Here is a 17,192-nt window from a genome sequence, read left to right as displayed (position 1 = left end):
TCGGGACGTCTGATTACTTTACCATATAGCACAATACTGTGTACCATAATGTGATTTGGGACAATAGACAGTTGGATTATTTTAAACATTATGATTTGGATCAAATCGTATTTTTCAGATTACTCCAATCTTCACGGACATACAGAAAGGAGATTTTTCTTCTTTTGACTTAACGCTTCTTGACTTCGAATAACGCTTATGTTCAAGAGATGATACCATACTTACTAGTAACAATGTACTGTAAGCCGGGAATTGGTTACAAAATCTGTCGAAATAGTAGGTTAAATTCCGGGACGGGATGTAGTACTAAGGATTTAGTTTAATATTAATAGTTTTTACAATGGTGTCTGCTAGACTGTCGGTTCCTCGATATTTATTTGTGGAGCGGATCGGTCTCCTGGACTTTGAAAGGTCTACCGGGATTCCATCATTTACAACAGACCGCATAATATTCTCACTGATCGGAACATTGTGTTCTTGGTGAGCATCTTCTAACTATAAAGACAAAACTATTGTATACTGGTTGAAGCTGACACGATTTTGTTTAGGTCAACCGTTGTTCTACTGTTTCTTCCAGTTTTATGCACATTATAAGTTTTATTTACAATGTGAAGCTTTACGTCAAGATTTGCAACAGCTTCACCGCTTGCTTTGTTTGTTTCGCTGCAATGGCAACAGAAGTGTTTACATATTATAAGACAGGGGTTTGGTGCGAGAACGGTCCAACTGCACAAAGCTTCCCAGGTAACCACCAGGTAGTCAACAAATGCGACCTTATGAAGATTCCATGGTAAAACTAAATACCTTTAAAGAGGGGTGGAGGGTGTCTTATTGTAGTTGCCCAACTTAGTTTCTAACTATCGCACATAGGGATAGTCCCTACCCCGCAAATAACTACGCTAAGGTTAAAATTTCTTTATTCGAAACCAAAACAGTAACCTTAAAAATGACATTTAAAACCACTGGTAGCAAAACATACGACTGCGTTACTGCTAGGCCCAACCGGTGTTGATTACTGTCAAAAAATATTAAACTTCTAGTTTTCTGTAAGCTAATTTACAACTGTTGTTAATTCAAAATGCTAATTTAGGGAAAGCTAGGGAGAACGAGTAAAATTCGATGAAAAGTGTCCTAAGTACTGTATAACGAAGAACGAGATTCATGAGTGTTGTACATTTTTTCACAAATATATTATAAAATCAAATGAAAAATTACATGCAAACGCAATTTTTAAGATACAAAATATCTTTTGTGGGATTTATTTTTTAAATTCAAACCGTTTCATACAATTGAGGGATTGGAACACATGAAAATTATTATTTACAATATTTATAAATACATGTTTTGTTAATTGTTGAATCTCCCTAGTTTCCTCTACATCTAAAATGCAAATGAATTGTTGTTTTACTTAAAATTCTTATGTTTGTTATGGTTACCTGGGTTGTTTCGTGGCGTAGCGGAATAACTAAATTGATGGAAAGTATTGTTTTGTGTAAATTTTCAATTTATTCTTGTTTGAATTTTGTTGGGAAATGTAATTGTATATAGCCAGGATATTTCTGACCTAGAACTAACTTATTTGAGCTTTTAAGATTTCATTCGAATGCGAAATAAATATGTTCACCGTAAAATATTCTCAAATGACGCTCAATACATTAATAGCATATATTAATAAGCAATAAAATTAGGCTCTTGTAGTTGGACTGTTCTTGGACTGAGCTCTTTCCCATGTAACTGTTAACAACTTCGTGTGAAAATCACAAAGTGAATAAAAAATGTCTCGGCTCAAACTTCTATGATGCCAATTAGTCAATAAACAAACAGTAAACAATAGCAAGTAAAAAACAGAGCTTATCGCCCTGGAATGTGTAATTTCTTCATCTGAAACGATATTCTATTTGATTCAAAATACAAAAAATCCAATTTAGCAAAATAAAACAAAACCCTGATTTTTTCTGTAAATAACCAACCATCCGAATGCCCCAAAACATTCCGAACCATCCCAACACTAAGCAACACCTTTCCACATTTGTCTACTTCCAGAACGCCTCACCACCGGCCATACTGCCTACAACACCAACAGCTCAACGGATTCCGAGTAGCGCCATTGCCGACGCTCGAGACAAATTACATACCCTATTATAATTAATATTAAACCATTAACCAATCGTTGTTAAGAGGGTGGGCGGGGGGTTGGGCCCATCTTGTTGCACACCTACTCACTATTTTTTTGACTAACAATTTACAATATTGGGTAAACCAGTCGCGTTGAATGCTGAGCGTTAGGCGAAAAGATTGCAAACTTAATAGTTATTAGACACTAGAGTAGCGATAGAAAAACTATTAGTAGTAGTAGCAGTAATAGTATCGAAAGTACTATACGTTATATCATATGGTTAGGTTAGGAAAGGATCAGGTTGTGTGTTCAGGCTGTATGGCGAATGATTCAAAGTCCATCCAAATTTAACAGCTGCTCGGGAGAGCTTAAACCTTTTTTTCCCCAGTGTCTCGCTACTATGTTTGGCTGTCGATCAATAATTATCATTTGGAAATTAGCGTCTGTTAGCGATTGTCACGTCTTACAAACGTCTCAATCTGAATCGTTCTCACTGTCGAATTGTGTTAAACCAGTTATCACCAGTTATGGTTTTGTTTGCTGTAACGTTTTATTTTCCTTCTCCATCATGTGCCAATAAATGTTTACTCTTCTATCTAACCGAAAGGCTGTTTCAAGGCATTTCATTTCGCTTCCATTTAGTATCGTTTCCATCGCATGGTCCGACTGCCGATCAGTGCAATTCTATAGCTCAATTCGTGACGATTGGACATTGGAAGCGCATACTCGTAGAGCTAGGTATTAGTTGGATTTGAGCATTTATTGTAGCCTAAACAATGGCGTGTACTTTAAGTATTTTCCTCATGGCAAAATGTAGTTCGCCTTACTTTTCATATATATACATTTTTTTGTAGAAAAATAAGTGCATGATAGTTTAAGCAGATAGATAACCGTTATACGAAATACACGGAACGTGATTGGAAAAGTGCTATGAAGAGTGCTTTTTAAAATAATTACTAGAAAATAAGTCGATTGTTTTGTTTACTTAAAAAAATCAGAGGCAACAATGATTGTCCACTTTAATGAGAAAAAAATATAAAGGAGGCAACAATGATTGTCACCCTTAAAAAAAGAAAAAATCAGAGGCAACAATGATTGTCCATCTTAATGAGAAAAAAAAAATGATGGGGGCAACAATGATTGTCACCCTTAAAAAGAAAAAAAAAACAAATCGGAGGCAACAATGATTGTCTACCTAAACAAAAAAAAAATATTACAAAGAAAAAAATACAAACAATGAATGTTCATTGGAACAATTATCTAATTTCACTTTCTTTCATTCTAAAGTAGTGATGACAAATATTAAAGTTTCAGCTGAATGAACCGTCACGAGTAGGCTCAAGTGCCTGAATAGTAGCAGCTTTTCGTGTGAAGGTAAGTTAAAATTCGTAGGCTTTGTTGAAGTCAACGTATAAAACAAAAGCATTGAATCCTTAATTTTATTTTTAAGCAAACAGTGCGATGCAGCCGGTAACATGGGTGATATTCGTCGTTCAAGTTCCCTACAAGTTTGACCATTGTAACAATGTTGAATACATTTCTCGTGTTGACATACACCTGTGCGTGAACTGCACCGACGACGGAAGTCTTGTGGACGATACTGACTCATCAAATAGGAAATTGGTCTGGACTAAACAGGGAGCGGCAACGTCTGTCATCGGTGTTCTTCCAATCAGATTTACTGCTTGCTTCAGGAATAAAAGAATCTCGGAATATCTCATCAAGGTTGGCTGGAATCTGGACATCGCAGTGAATCCCAGATACGTGACAAAATAAAACCAACAAAACGAAGTTGAACTTTGCCATCACGGCACGGCATGTACACGAACCACGCGGAGGCCTTCGAAGCGTGTTACCCGTATCTGTTACTCTAAGCAACTGCGAAAAAAATATCCGTTCAGTTTGTCTCATAGTAAATATGACTACATAACAGTCCCATTATTCTAGCAAATAGATACTTCTGCAAAGCTAGTGTAGTTTGAGTTTAAAACAAATAGTTGGTAATTCTTAAGTCGAAAGAATTCAATAATACTCATTAAAACAACATTTTTCTTTGCGAATTCATTTGGTTTATTCATTTGTTAGATGCATCACATTCATATTTTTTATTGTTATAAATACTTATTCTCTGAAAAAAAAACCTCAACGACAATAGGGAAAATAAGTTTGAGCTTTCTGTCGCCAATTATTCCAACTGATTCCTTCTGGTATGAAAGGAACTTTTCGATCGAAAAATCTTCGGCGATTATTTTTTGCATTTGCTTCTTGGATATTGGAATTTAAGTCCACGTGTCCATCAACAGCATTACAATAATGATAGGAGTGGCGCCCTCGTTTGAAAACATTTTTTCTCCTTTTGTCTATGTATGGTCGGGGTCTACATTAGCTGCAGCATATATTACGACACGGAATATTTAACTGAGAAAAATCGCACGGCCGCATTATACTGTTAATTAGTAAAATCAGATGAAGGCAAATTCCAGTTTTTATTTTGAGCAGAACAATTTGCTTAGCCAAAATGTCAACTTTTCCATGCAGCCATAACTTAAAATCACTTTATGGAAATAGTTTCTGATGTCAGCTGCTGAGCGCCCAGCAGTAGACTCGTCCCATAGACACGGGACTACTGGAAACGATTTGGCGTAATATCCTACGGGAGCGAATGCCTCGTTGAATGCCAATAAACTTTGGGAAAATAATATAAACAACCCGTTCAGGCGAGTTAATTGAATGACCTTAAAACATAATTGTCGACCTCAGTTGGATTGGTTTTTTAGAGGTCTGATCCTACAGGAGCGGAAACGCCTTCCACCATTTATCCATTGTCAAAAGTTCTGATGTAAACAAACCTCAGATCGTACATACTGCTAATGATAGGTTCGAGTATTTCAGTCATAGGATTTGAAACGAATTGATTCAAAGCAAACGGTAATTTTTCCAGCCAGCACAGCACTACCTGCGAGTCGAGATGAAGTGTCACACTTTTGAACTGCATCCCCATTGCTGCAATAGTTTTAGCCGAGCTTACAGCAAGGCTCCACACAATTCCAGGCGTGGAATCGTCATCGACCTTAAAGGAACAACACGAGATTTGCTGCATATCAGCTCTACTCTAACCGTTACATCTTGTGTACAAGACCGCCCCGTATGGGCGCAGTGACGCATCAGTAAATCCGTGACCCTCTACTTCATTTACGTCGCTCGTTGCAACGCATCTTTTTTTTATAATTTGTAGCTCGAAAAACTGCAGGTATATTTCTGTCACTTCTTCGTCCGTGTTTCCCCCAGTAAGACTATCAGCACCGGTGCGTAAGCAAATGCGTGTGTATTTTGATTACGCTAAACGATAATATTTTATTTAGACACCCGTTTTCGTACCGGTCGTTGGTAAATAGGTTGCCAAAATAATAATCTGTTTTTACACCGGTAGTAGTTATTATAGTTACGTTACACTTTTTTGCAATCATGCAATAAAATAATCGTTTTTTCAATGATATGGACTTTATTCAGTGAAAAAATATTGCTAGAAAGAAAATACATTTATTTATTGAATTCAATAAAACCATTTCAGTAACAAACATCGTTTTCTTTTCTAAAAATATTTTATTGCAATGATTGTAAAATTATTCAAACTGGAAATGTTTATTGAGATTAAAAGTTAATTATTGTTTCAATGAAAATAATGCTCATACCATTAATTTTGCCGTTTGAAGCAATAAACATTGTATTATTGAATTGAATAAGACATTTTTTGTTCAAATATGCTAAAATTCTCTATGTAATAAAAATTCTAAGAAATGTTACGGGTTCGGAACGGACAATGAATTCTAATAACTAATGTTTACCCAGAAGTTATTGTCTGAAGCACATACTACGGCCGCTCTGAATCAGGAGTGTAATGAAAAGGATCTCATGCTAGATATTACAAACAAACTTGCGGAGAAGGAACCTTTACGACCATTCAACGATTGTTTTGCGGAAACAGTTTATACGAACGATCAGTTTCGAATACGCTTTCGTTTTTATGTATTTCGAAACCTTTGAAGAGGAGCTAATACTATATTGAAAAGCCTGAGAAAGTTCGGTTTTACCAAATTATACGGAAGCCATCTGACGTACGTCCTTCAGACGCTGCAGTCAAATATATTCGGATGGGAGAAAAATTGATCGTTAATGTATGTGAGAATACTGCCATACCCCAGGTAATAGACGTTTACACTGATTTTTACATAAATTTTGTAGCCCAAATGTCCATCAGCTGTGGTCATATTGTAGACAGCATAGCCGGGTAAACATATCTGGGTTTTAAGTATATTTAAAGGCAATTTTGAATCGCAGAATAGTGGGCTTATTCATGAATACTTGGTATGCTGGACTGTAACCATTCGAAATGAAAACATTACTGTACAACTTGGGCAGAACAGTATACAGTAAAACAAAAATAATTAAGTGATAGTATTTTATGTGTGGCTTCAATAATAATATTAACTTGCGTAAAATGCGTTGTTTTCCTAGGTTGATGCACGGAGCACGTTGTTATAGTAATCATATCTCATCTAACTAACCTAGAACTAGAATCAGAAATCAGTAGCGACTGGTTCAAATAACACGTTCCCCATGTTGATCGGAGATTTGTGCTTAAAAGACAATAGGGATCTTTAGGGGTGTGCGGGTTAAGGCATATTCTGATACAGATTAGTACCGTGAGTTAATATCTCAGTCCTTTTTCAATTTTTTGGCCCGAAACTATTGAAAAAAACATTTTTTAGTTTGTTTCCTTTTAGGACAATAACACATCCAAACCCATGCGACTTGCACGACCCTATAGGTTGCCTTATCAGATCTACCATAGTTTGCAGATGAAACTTGGGATGGCAGGTTGCTAGCGGATTGACAAAGTACCAGATCATGCTGTGTGGGGTGCTGTCCCGGTTAACAATGAGGCGAACGAGATATTTGCAGATACGTCATTTAGTAGGACAACTGTCAGTTTGCTGGTTGAATTTAATTTGTTTTTTTTTTAATTTAAAAATCATAAAAGAATAATTAAGGTTTAAGAATGATATGAGTGTACTCGTAAGGACACCTGCTACCAATACATATGAAAAACTGGCGCAATTTTTCCAAATTAAAGATCCCTATTATCTAAATTCACGTTGAGAGAAAGTTCCAAACCAATATTCACCAAACACATCTAGTGCTCGTGAACAAAAGGAGTATCGTCAACTCTTTCGTGACTGCTGTGAATTGCGCTGAACCAACAATAGTTTCTCCGGAATTTCCTCTCAATGTGGATTTTGACCCATATCAAAAGTAATTTTACTTTTGCTATTAATAAATGATATCCAATTCAGATTGTATGTGTAAAACATATAACTATCATTTTTAAGCAAACAACAATTAGTGTCTGTGGTATTATAGAGTCCCGTACAGAGGAATGCGCAACGCTGCCTAAAATGATGCCATCTTCTTTGTTTCTGGCACCCATAATTTTTGCTGTAATTTTGAGTGACTTCAACCGAGTTACACAATAAATAAATATGGAGTGAATTGAAAACCCACTGTTTCGTGGCTCATAGCACTTTATTCTCGATACTATTCCATGTAATTTATTTTACATTGTTACAAAAAAGCATAATAAACTGAATACAGTGTCTTGTTTCGACGATTGAAATATTTCGCCATGATATTAACTAACCAATACATTTCTTGCATGTTCTCCGAAAGAAGAATATTTGTTTACTTTGCACGATAGGTAGCCATCTGACTGTTCGATAGGTAGATTTGGGTTCACTTTGTGCGAGCCTTTATAACATAAACAAGGCCTTTGGCAACAAATAGCCGCTGAACTTTGCGTGCACCTATGGATAAAGTAAAGTTCAATCGGAAATTCTGGTTGGTTCTAATTCGTATTCGTAATTCATATTCCGGCCGATTTCCCGAAAAAGCTTAAATGTGCAGTATTCCGGCGCCAATAACACAACTAATTCTAATTACAATCGGTTGTATCGCTGGAGCTGAAATACTAACTACAACTACATCTATTTCAAAATATGAACATTACCCTGGAGCAAATTGGTACACACGAATTTGTGGCAAGTTAATACAGATATATATTAACTGAATTCAACATTTTGTCGTCGATACGGTAATTCCAAAGATGGAATCAAATAATGAGTTATTGCTCAAAAATTATAAATTTGATTCCAATTTATCAGTATGGCAAAAGACATAACATGGAATCTTGCTTTCAAACAACGGTCCTGCGGGGTAGTGCCAAATTTCGCTGCTTACCAAATTGGTCATCAAATCCACATCCATGTATCCACAGTTTGCATAAAATTGTCGGAGTAAGTCAAAAACTATTGCAACGAATTAACAAAAGTGGCTATCCTAGAATTATAGGACATTTCCACATTGTTCGATGCGGAATACTTCTAGTAAATTTATAATAAACGTCTTGAAACAAGCAATTTCATTGTCCAACAATAAATTATAAAGTTAATTAACACTTCGTGTTACTGTTTCTAAGAACAATATTAGAAATGTTAAAATGTATTCAAAATATCATTTTTATAAGTTAAGTGCAACCACCCAACCCCGTCTACCCCCGCCCTCCCCTTATTTACAGACTAAGTGAATTGAATTCCAAGTGCATTCACGTTTATGCATTTCACTATACTGCCTATGATCGCAAGTCAGTCCCATGAAGATAGGAAATCCCATAGAAAACGGGGCAAATAAGCGATCTTGGGTAGTATACAGTCGTGATTCGCTGGTTGGGCCACAGCGTTGTCCAACTAACGAATTTGATTCGCTAGTTGGACCGACTGACAAATGTCAAAAACTCTCCAAAGAAGATGTTGGCAGTGTAAATGCATCTGTTCTTATCTCTAAATATTGTCAGATTGATTGTCAAAGTAAATTTGGCACGAGATTTTGACGTTCAGATGCTTTTTAGTTGGACAATGGTCCAACTACCCGCTCGGACGTGCCTGGCAGGATTCCCCCCAGATAGCAGGCAGCGAAATAAAAACTCTGGCAGAATTTCTGGGGGTCTGGCTGGCAGAGCGCTGCCCAGCCGGCCGGCTCAAATGCAACAACCGTTTCTGGCAGAATTTTTCGCCTTACGGTTATTAACGGTTTTTTCTGCCGGATTTCTGCCAGGCTCGCACCGGCAGGACCGGTTTTGTACCGCTTCAGGTTTTGCTTGTATTTTTTCTTAATTTTTTTTAATTTTATGTAAATTTATAATAAAAACATGTCTGGAGACATGAAATCCATATTACTTACCTGATTTGAAACCAAAATCTTTGTTTCTTCCTATTTTTTCATCTGTCAAAACCATCCTTCTTGGAAAAATATCAATATGGCGAAAATGAAACAACGATAAACAAAACAGAACCGGTGAGGCGAATGTGCCTGCCATAACTGGAAGGAGTATAGCTAAATTCTGGCAGCGCCATTTTGATAATTTTGACAGCTGCCGGAATCCTGACGGATTTTTGCTGGCTGCCCGTTTTTCTTCCAAGCGGGTAGCGGAGGTCCAACTAAAAAGCGGTCCAGTTAAAAAGTGCCCAACCAGAGAATCACGATTGCACACCACAACACAATATTATCCCTCGAAAATATGATGAACCACCGGATGAAATGAGATGGTGATGATGTAACAGATGTGATCTGTGTCCTGCCATGCGTACCTATTAGCAATTAAATCCAGCGTTTTTGAACTAAGCGCTGCAGAGTGTGTGATAAACCATTATCGTTGTGATCTTCTTTTTACTACTGGTCCTGAATTAAAAACTTTGCGCGAGAAAAATACACGCATTTTCTTTCTTCTCGAATCTTAGTTTCCACAGTCCCCACAATCATCACCATTTGTTCGCAGCGATTTTCGTTGGACACTATCGTTAGCTTTCATATTGCCCTCCATATATAAAAATGTTCGGGCTTTTACAAGCTTCAAAGCCAATGAAATTCCGCTTCTTGCTAGCATCCCATCAATCGGATCCTGGGACACATCATGCCCAGCTTGACATAATGCTACATCTTCCAGTTCAATCCAAGCTGCTTAGATGCACTAATTTTTACTTCCACGCAGAAAACATACAGCATAATTAAAACTGTGGGTAATTGAATACAAACAAATACTGTTCATTGTATCAAACGACAAAATAATTGGTGTGAATCGAGGTTTGAAAGTATATTTTCGTTAAAGTTACAATAAACTTTTAATTTCAATAATTGTTTTAATTTCTGTAAACTTTAAAAAAATGTTATTGAATTCAATCAAATAATTGTCTCACAACCGATAGTTTTATTTATTGAGCTCAATCCATAATTTTATTTAAAATAAAAATCTTTCACGAGTCGAATCAAAATTCACGCAGAACACTTCTGCATTACATTTATCGCGAGATCTTATTTTTTACATTTTCCTTTGTTTTGCCTCCTTTCTGCGAATAGCAACGTTGGCGTTGGTTGGAAGAAGTTACCAAATATAGACACTCGCTGTAAACCGAAACGATAAGTTTCCATTTCCCAACCTGTTTACCAACCGCCGGTGCGGTGTCGTGTTATGATGACGGTTAGTAAATAGCTTATACCCACGCCCGGTGCTGATAGTCTAAGAAAATCATCGATGTAACTGTTCGCTTCGACCACCTTCGCTACAACCGGCAGCGCTTCGTTCTTTGGCAATTGCATCAAAGAGCGTGTAGCCAGATAGGTAACAGCTGTCAGCTCGAACCTCGTTCATGTAATTAGGGTCGAAAGGGTCCGATGATACTTACGATCGTCCTTGTGGATTAGCACCTGACGGTACATCTCCGGAAGTTCTGCAACTAAAACGACCTGGAAGCGACAGTAGGAGAATCGTGATCTCGTTGCACTGTTGGCCCTACACCTAGAGCATCGTTCAACGAGAGACTACGCGTATTTTCGTAGTTGTACTCTATTCTTTGTATACAGCGTGGTGAGGTAGGAAATAGCAGTCGTCGGGTTTTTCGAAGACTTCGACCATGTGACCTAAGGTCTGATATTCAGCCATAAAATTGGTATAGCACGTCTGCTTCATTTTATTTGCAAATGACATTAGTAGTAAATTGACTTCGATCGATTTCCAAGGAATCACCAAGTAGACTGTTGTTATCGTTGAATGGCAATCTAAGGGTGCTTACAGAGTGACCGCGAGAAGCTGAGCTGGGGCTGGTACTGACATTAGAGTGCGAGATGCGAGAAACCTGCTTGCTGCAAACCAAAGGGATGATGTCAGAGTGAAAGCTGAGCGGATCGGCGCCGACTGCCTGCTTTTACTCTGACAGGTTCCATTTGATATGCTGCAAGCAGGTTTCTCGCATCTCGCATTTTAATGTCAGTGCCAGCCCCTGCTCAGCTTCTCGCGGCCACTCTGTAAGCACCCTAACAATGGGCCCTATTCTCGCAGTCACGTCACCTAGTGACTAGAAGAAAAATTTGTTCTAGTCACTACGTGACATGACTGTGAGAATAGGGCCCACTGTATCGACCGGTATCGTCGCGAGAATGTGTTTCTACGAAATGCTTCTCAATGGTTTGCTCCTTTGCTGTCAGTGGCGATGCTTCCTGGAACTGTTTCCAATTCCCAGAATTTCACTAGCATACGATTTATAAGCTCTTCACACATGTTCAACTCGCAAAAAAATCCTTGTGGAACAGATGAGAGATGGGTCTACTGATGATCCAACCAAGGTCGGTCTCAACTTCCATCTGCAAGCTTCCCGCGATCGTTGTTTATGAAGACAAATAAAAGTTCTGCCCGATGATCATTTGGATTTGATTGCGCACATGAAACGATGGATCAGCCAAGGCAACACTATCAAGAACTAATCAAAGATGGATGTCCAATTGCATCATCGGTAGCTTGATGGTCATTGTTGGAACCCCAAGAAAATCTAGAAAGGCATTGAAAGAATTAATACGTGACAAATCTTAGTGGGAAGTTTGTTTTTAATGCGGGTTTCAACGTTATTGAGTCCACTGATGGGTAAGTTTATGTGTTCCATGGTTAGGTTTAATATAAATTAGATTTTAGTCAGACTCCGAGGCTAATAAAGCACGACACGTATAACTGGCATTTCCAAATCCGCTCACAAGCACTGCTACAGTCGATAGTAGTACTTGTTTCAGCATTAGCGACGTCGCACAGTTCGCTGATCCAGCTGACAGCGACTTCTTGATTTTCGTCTGGTCTCGTAGATGGCTCGATAGGTACGCTGTTGGACGGTTTAGGCGTACTAGACGTGGATCGTAGTCGCGTCAGTACCACTAGCTTATAGTCCTAAGTTTTCGCTAAAATTCATACAAATCTACCCTCAATTAAGTTGCTGCAAAGAGCAAAAACGTTATCAAAATTGTCATTTTTTCGAGGTAAAATATGAATGGTTTTCAATGAATCGATTACAATTTTTTTTTGTAAAAATTTATTGTCCAGTCCCTTATTATTACTTATTTAGTTACATTGTAAATAAAATTTATATCCATCTAGTTTTTTTGGTTCGTTGGTGTACTGGTCATGTAACATAACATCTGGGAGAATTCCTTCAGTATCAGTTGGCGTGTCCGTCTGGATTGGTGTTGGATAACTGGGTAGATCCAATCCTCAGGTTGTAGTTGCATTAGCCGTCGATCAATCGCTACGAAGACGTTCCGTTGGTATACCCAGATAGTTGTGTTTTCGCTACATTGAAGAAGGTGATGCTCGATGCTATCTGTTTGATCAGGACAAATACTGCAGTCGGCGTCGGCTCGTCTATTCATTTTGTAGAGTAGCTCGTTGGTAATTATCTTACGATGAACAACTGAATACCACGCAGGTCGTTAATCCGATTTTAGCAGCTTGGAGTGGATGTGTCTAAATACTTTCTTCCAGTCGCGTAGTGGATTCTCCCTCACTATTTTCGGTTCCTTCAGTTGTTTTAGGAAGCTGCAGTATATTATACTGGAGCTAGGCGTTCTTGCGATTTCATCAGTTAGAAAAGCAGATTCTTTCACCACTGTTCGAATGTGTTCGTATTTCCGGGGTATGGCCAGTAGATTTGGGGGATTGACGTTGTGTTCTAAGAAACTTCAAAGAAAAGAGAGATCTGAAGCGATTTGTATCATTCGATTTGTCAGCAAAGCCTTGGATTTGATCGGTGGTGAATGTAGATTTAACCCTCCTCTGTCTTTAGGAAGTATCAGCGTTTCGAAAGCTATCCTGGTCCATCTTTTCCCATACCATAGAAATGATCCAATTCTCGAGATAAACTTTCCACTATGCTTGTTTGGAAGTGGAATTACAGATGCTGTGTACCATAGCTTCGATGTTATGTAAGTATTTATCAAAATGACTTTTTGTACGAGATTCAGATTTCGGACGTTGTTCATCCACATACACGTTTGGAACTCTCGTAAAACCGCAGCCCAATTGCGGTCAACTGTGTCGGAGAAGTCTTCAGCAAAATGTATTCCGAGGATTTTCACTGTGTTTTGTATCTGCAACCACTCATTTTGTGGTGTCAAGTTTATCAAACCGATCCTTATGGCTTTAGTTTTCTGGGTGTTTATTCTTGCCCCAGAAACAAATCCGAATGCTTCAAAGGTGTTTAGAACAGCTCGCACCTGATAGTCACTGCCGAGAAACATAGAAATATCATCAGCGTAGGCGTTCAAAACAGCATGTGGAAATTCTCTGTGCAGTTTATCAAGCAGTGGTTGCAAATAGATTACAAACAAAAGCATTGATAGTGGATCCCCTTGTCGTACCGATCTCTCTATTTTTATTTCATTTCCCAGTTTGCCATTGATAAGCGCCCTTCAAAAACTGTTGTTTGTACAGTACATTAGAAGGTTAACCAGATCAGGATTAAAATTCATTTTTGCCATTGTGCTTGCCAGGAAGTTGTACTCTACCCTATCAAAAGCATGGTCGAAATCAAAAACAACCAGCAGTGCATTCCCACGTCTCGCTTTCAGTTCACAACAGCGGTCAAGTATCCGAGCAGTGGCTTCAAATATGTTGCGCTTCCCATTGGAGCATTTTTGATGTTTTGATAGCACCAATTGGAGCAAGGGATTAATTCTGTTTTTAATTATTCTAGCGAATATTTTGTAATTCACATTCAGGAGTGAAATCGGTCTGAAAGCTTTGACGCTGTTATCGCCCTTCTTTTTCCTAACAAGCACTAGTACTCCATCAAAGAATTCTTTAGGAGCATTAGAGGACATTGCTTCGTTGATGACAAAAGTAAACTCTCAATCACTTGCCTTGCCTTTAGGTAGAACTCTTTTGGCAAGCCATCGTTGCCGGGTGATTTCCGTGAGCTGCTCGATTTGATTGCTTGTAGAATTTCGCCTGAAGAAATTTCATCCATTACTCGCTGATTGTCCTCATTTTCACTCGGGATGCGCTGTGTTGGGTTGAAGTCGTCGTTCTCAACCGGGTGCGTGGAAGAGTATAAGCTAACAAAGTATTCTTGCACACTCTGGTGTATCGCATTTGGCTCTCGTAATGTATCATCTCCATTCTGCAGTATATTAATCGAGGTTTCGGTTCGTCGGCTCTTCTGGTTTGCTATGTGAAAAGCTAGTTTCTTGTAGTGCTTTTACGTCTTACATGCACCGCAAATTACATTCTAAATTTCTATTTTGATGGCAAGAGAACGTATTTAATTTTGATGATTTTGAAAAAATGCCTCACAAATGATCTGCCCCTAGCTCAACTCTCTTGTTACATACATTGACATCATTTGGCGAAAGGCATTCCAGTAGGTACTCACTTCTGGTATTTATATCCTTGCTATCCCATATTGTGTGATGTGCATTGGCATCACATCCCATGATGAAGGGCTTGTTTATACTACTGCAGTACTTTATAAGGGCATCGATTTCAGAAGGTGGTTTTGTATCCGTATCGCCAGGGAAGTAGGTAGATTCGATCACAATCTACTGCTTGTCTATAGCCGACGGTGCCGCTACTGCCCAGTTAAACTCATTCCGGAACCGGTTCGGATTTCTGAATGGAGTCATTATGGATTCCAAATCAAATGCAACAACCGATTCCGACTCAGAATCGGTTGTTGCATTTGATTTGGAATCCATACTGACTCCATTCAGGATTCCGAATCAAATTCCGAATGGTTTGACCGGGTGTTATCGAAGCCACGTCTCATTGAAAAAATCCTGTAATTTTATTACTATTAAATTTTATTGCTCCGTTTATCAAAACTACAGCTCGTCGCTGTTGTACTATCTTATGACAAGCGCCATTTAGCGCATTTCGAGAAAAACGATTTTTAAAGTTTGAGATTGAATATCTTGAAACTTATAAATTGTATAAACAATCCAAAGAAGACAATCGATGCTTCTATCTATTCTGCATTAATCTCTCAAATATAACGAAGATCGGTTGTCTACGTTGCGAGATTTTACTATGAATGTAAACAAAAGTCGCACTCACACGTGTCATAGGCGTGTATTGGTGACAAAATATGTATGACGAGTCATAATCGTGCATGGAAAATTTTCCATAGAAAAAAATCATCAATTTTTAACTTTTATCTTTGCGTTCACATGGTCTATAAACAATCGATGAAATGCATTTTGAAGGAAATGAGTCAGGGTATATAGAAAAAATAGTTATTTTTGGTTACATTGTTGCCAAATATCCTTTATTTCCAGTTTAAAACTGAAACTGTGTTTTTCTCACAACTCGTGTGATTTTCTTTTGAAAACGTTTATGCCATTGTGTTTCTCAGACATTTTCACACATAAAAATATCTAAAACTTCAATATAACTTGAGCATATCCCTAGATACAGTGATTTGAAGCAAAAAACTCACAATTTCTCATCACGTTTCTCGCTATATCTAAGTAACCAAGTAGAATTTCAAAATTCTGAAAACGCCACTTTGTAGAGATTTTTCAAACAAGTAATGTGGCATATTTAACTGGGGGGGGGGGGGGGGGAAGGGGAGGAGTTGCTTCTCTAATCTTCCGGTCATCACATCGCATGCTTTGGTATTGTTAGTATGAATAACAAACATGAAGATGTGACACAAGGCGCCAACAGCGCACTAAAATCCTGTCAATCCTATTTTTCATTGGATTGTCTGCTCTAAATATATCACCAGGGGACCATTCTCAAATGATGTTGGATATTGACAATAGAGAAGAGCGTCACGTAACGAGATAAAAACTAAAAATGAATTTTAGACGTATCAGAGGATCAGGGATAAAAAAAACGAACAACATTGCTTATGAATAGCCCCCACACAAAGAATATTCCATAACGAATATCACAGAGCATTGGGATCAAGGCCAAGTCCCCCCTGGGTCGTGCAAAACTGAGAAGCAACATCAATTTAGGCACAGATAGCAGACGTCCATTTATTTTCATTTTGTTTTGTTTTGTCTTTTCATTTGTTTCTCCTGCTATGATGTCTAAATCGATCGAGCGTGACGGCCAAGGAAACGGAAAGCCAGTGGCCCAAACAGACCAGGAACAGGAGGGAGGACTACGAACAAGGGAAACCGACAACAGAGGAGAAATCGTTTATTTATTTATTATAGCTACGATACTAATCACAATTGTTTTGCTTTTCTTGTTTCGTTTCAGCAAACCAAAATCTATACGGATTAGCACATACGAACAGTTAGGCCTTGTAGGTTCTCATCTTGAGAAATGACAATGACACTGTACGAGATGGCGCTGGGCCTGTGGCCTTCGACTGGCATGGTCCATTCTCATTGATTCGGAAGTCTTCTTGGCTGGTTGGTAGACATGTGCTCCTACTTGCAAGCTGATCCATTCACTTGGGTGGGGGACATGTGGATCCTACTAGTTGTCGACTCTTTTGATCGTGAGTATGAGGCTAGTTCAGCAAAGGAGTGCAGGACTGGCACCTAGGAGATAGTTAATTATTCAGGACTTGTTCTTATGGTTACTAAACTCGACCAAGCACACCGGCTCTCAGAAATGATAAGCAACCCTTTCGGGTCGGTGTGGTCTATTCGAATCGAACCAGGCGGACATTCGGTTCGAGCAAACTTTATGGTT

General features: G+C 38.4%; 1 protein-coding gene across 1 annotated transcript in view; it reads left to right on the top strand.

Moving 5' to 3' along the window:
* The window catches only part of LOC131677236 (cellular tumor antigen p53-like), a 28,861-nt gene extending 24,761 nt beyond the window's left edge, over positions 1 to 4,100 (top strand). The window contains exons 7-8 of the mRNA XM_058956956.1: positions 2,044 to 3,490; positions 3,567 to 4,100. Of these exons, the coding sequence (XP_058812939.1) occupies positions 2,044 to 2,102 (59 nt within the window). The 3' untranslated portion in view covers positions 2,103 to 3,490; positions 3,567 to 4,100. The remainder of the gene's footprint in view (positions 1 to 2,043; positions 3,491 to 3,566) is intronic.
* The last annotated feature ends 13,092 nt before the right edge of the window (positions 4,101 to 17,192 follow it).

The sequence above is a fragment of the Topomyia yanbarensis genome, chromosome 1 (genome assembly GCF_030247195.1).
Source record: "Topomyia yanbarensis strain Yona2022 chromosome 1, ASM3024719v1, whole genome shotgun sequence".
Classification (NCBI taxonomy): domain Eukaryota; kingdom Metazoa; phylum Arthropoda; class Insecta; order Diptera; family Culicidae; genus Topomyia; species Topomyia yanbarensis.
Note: the sequence above shows the minus strand (reverse complement) of the source record. Positions and strands in the feature narration are given on the sequence as shown.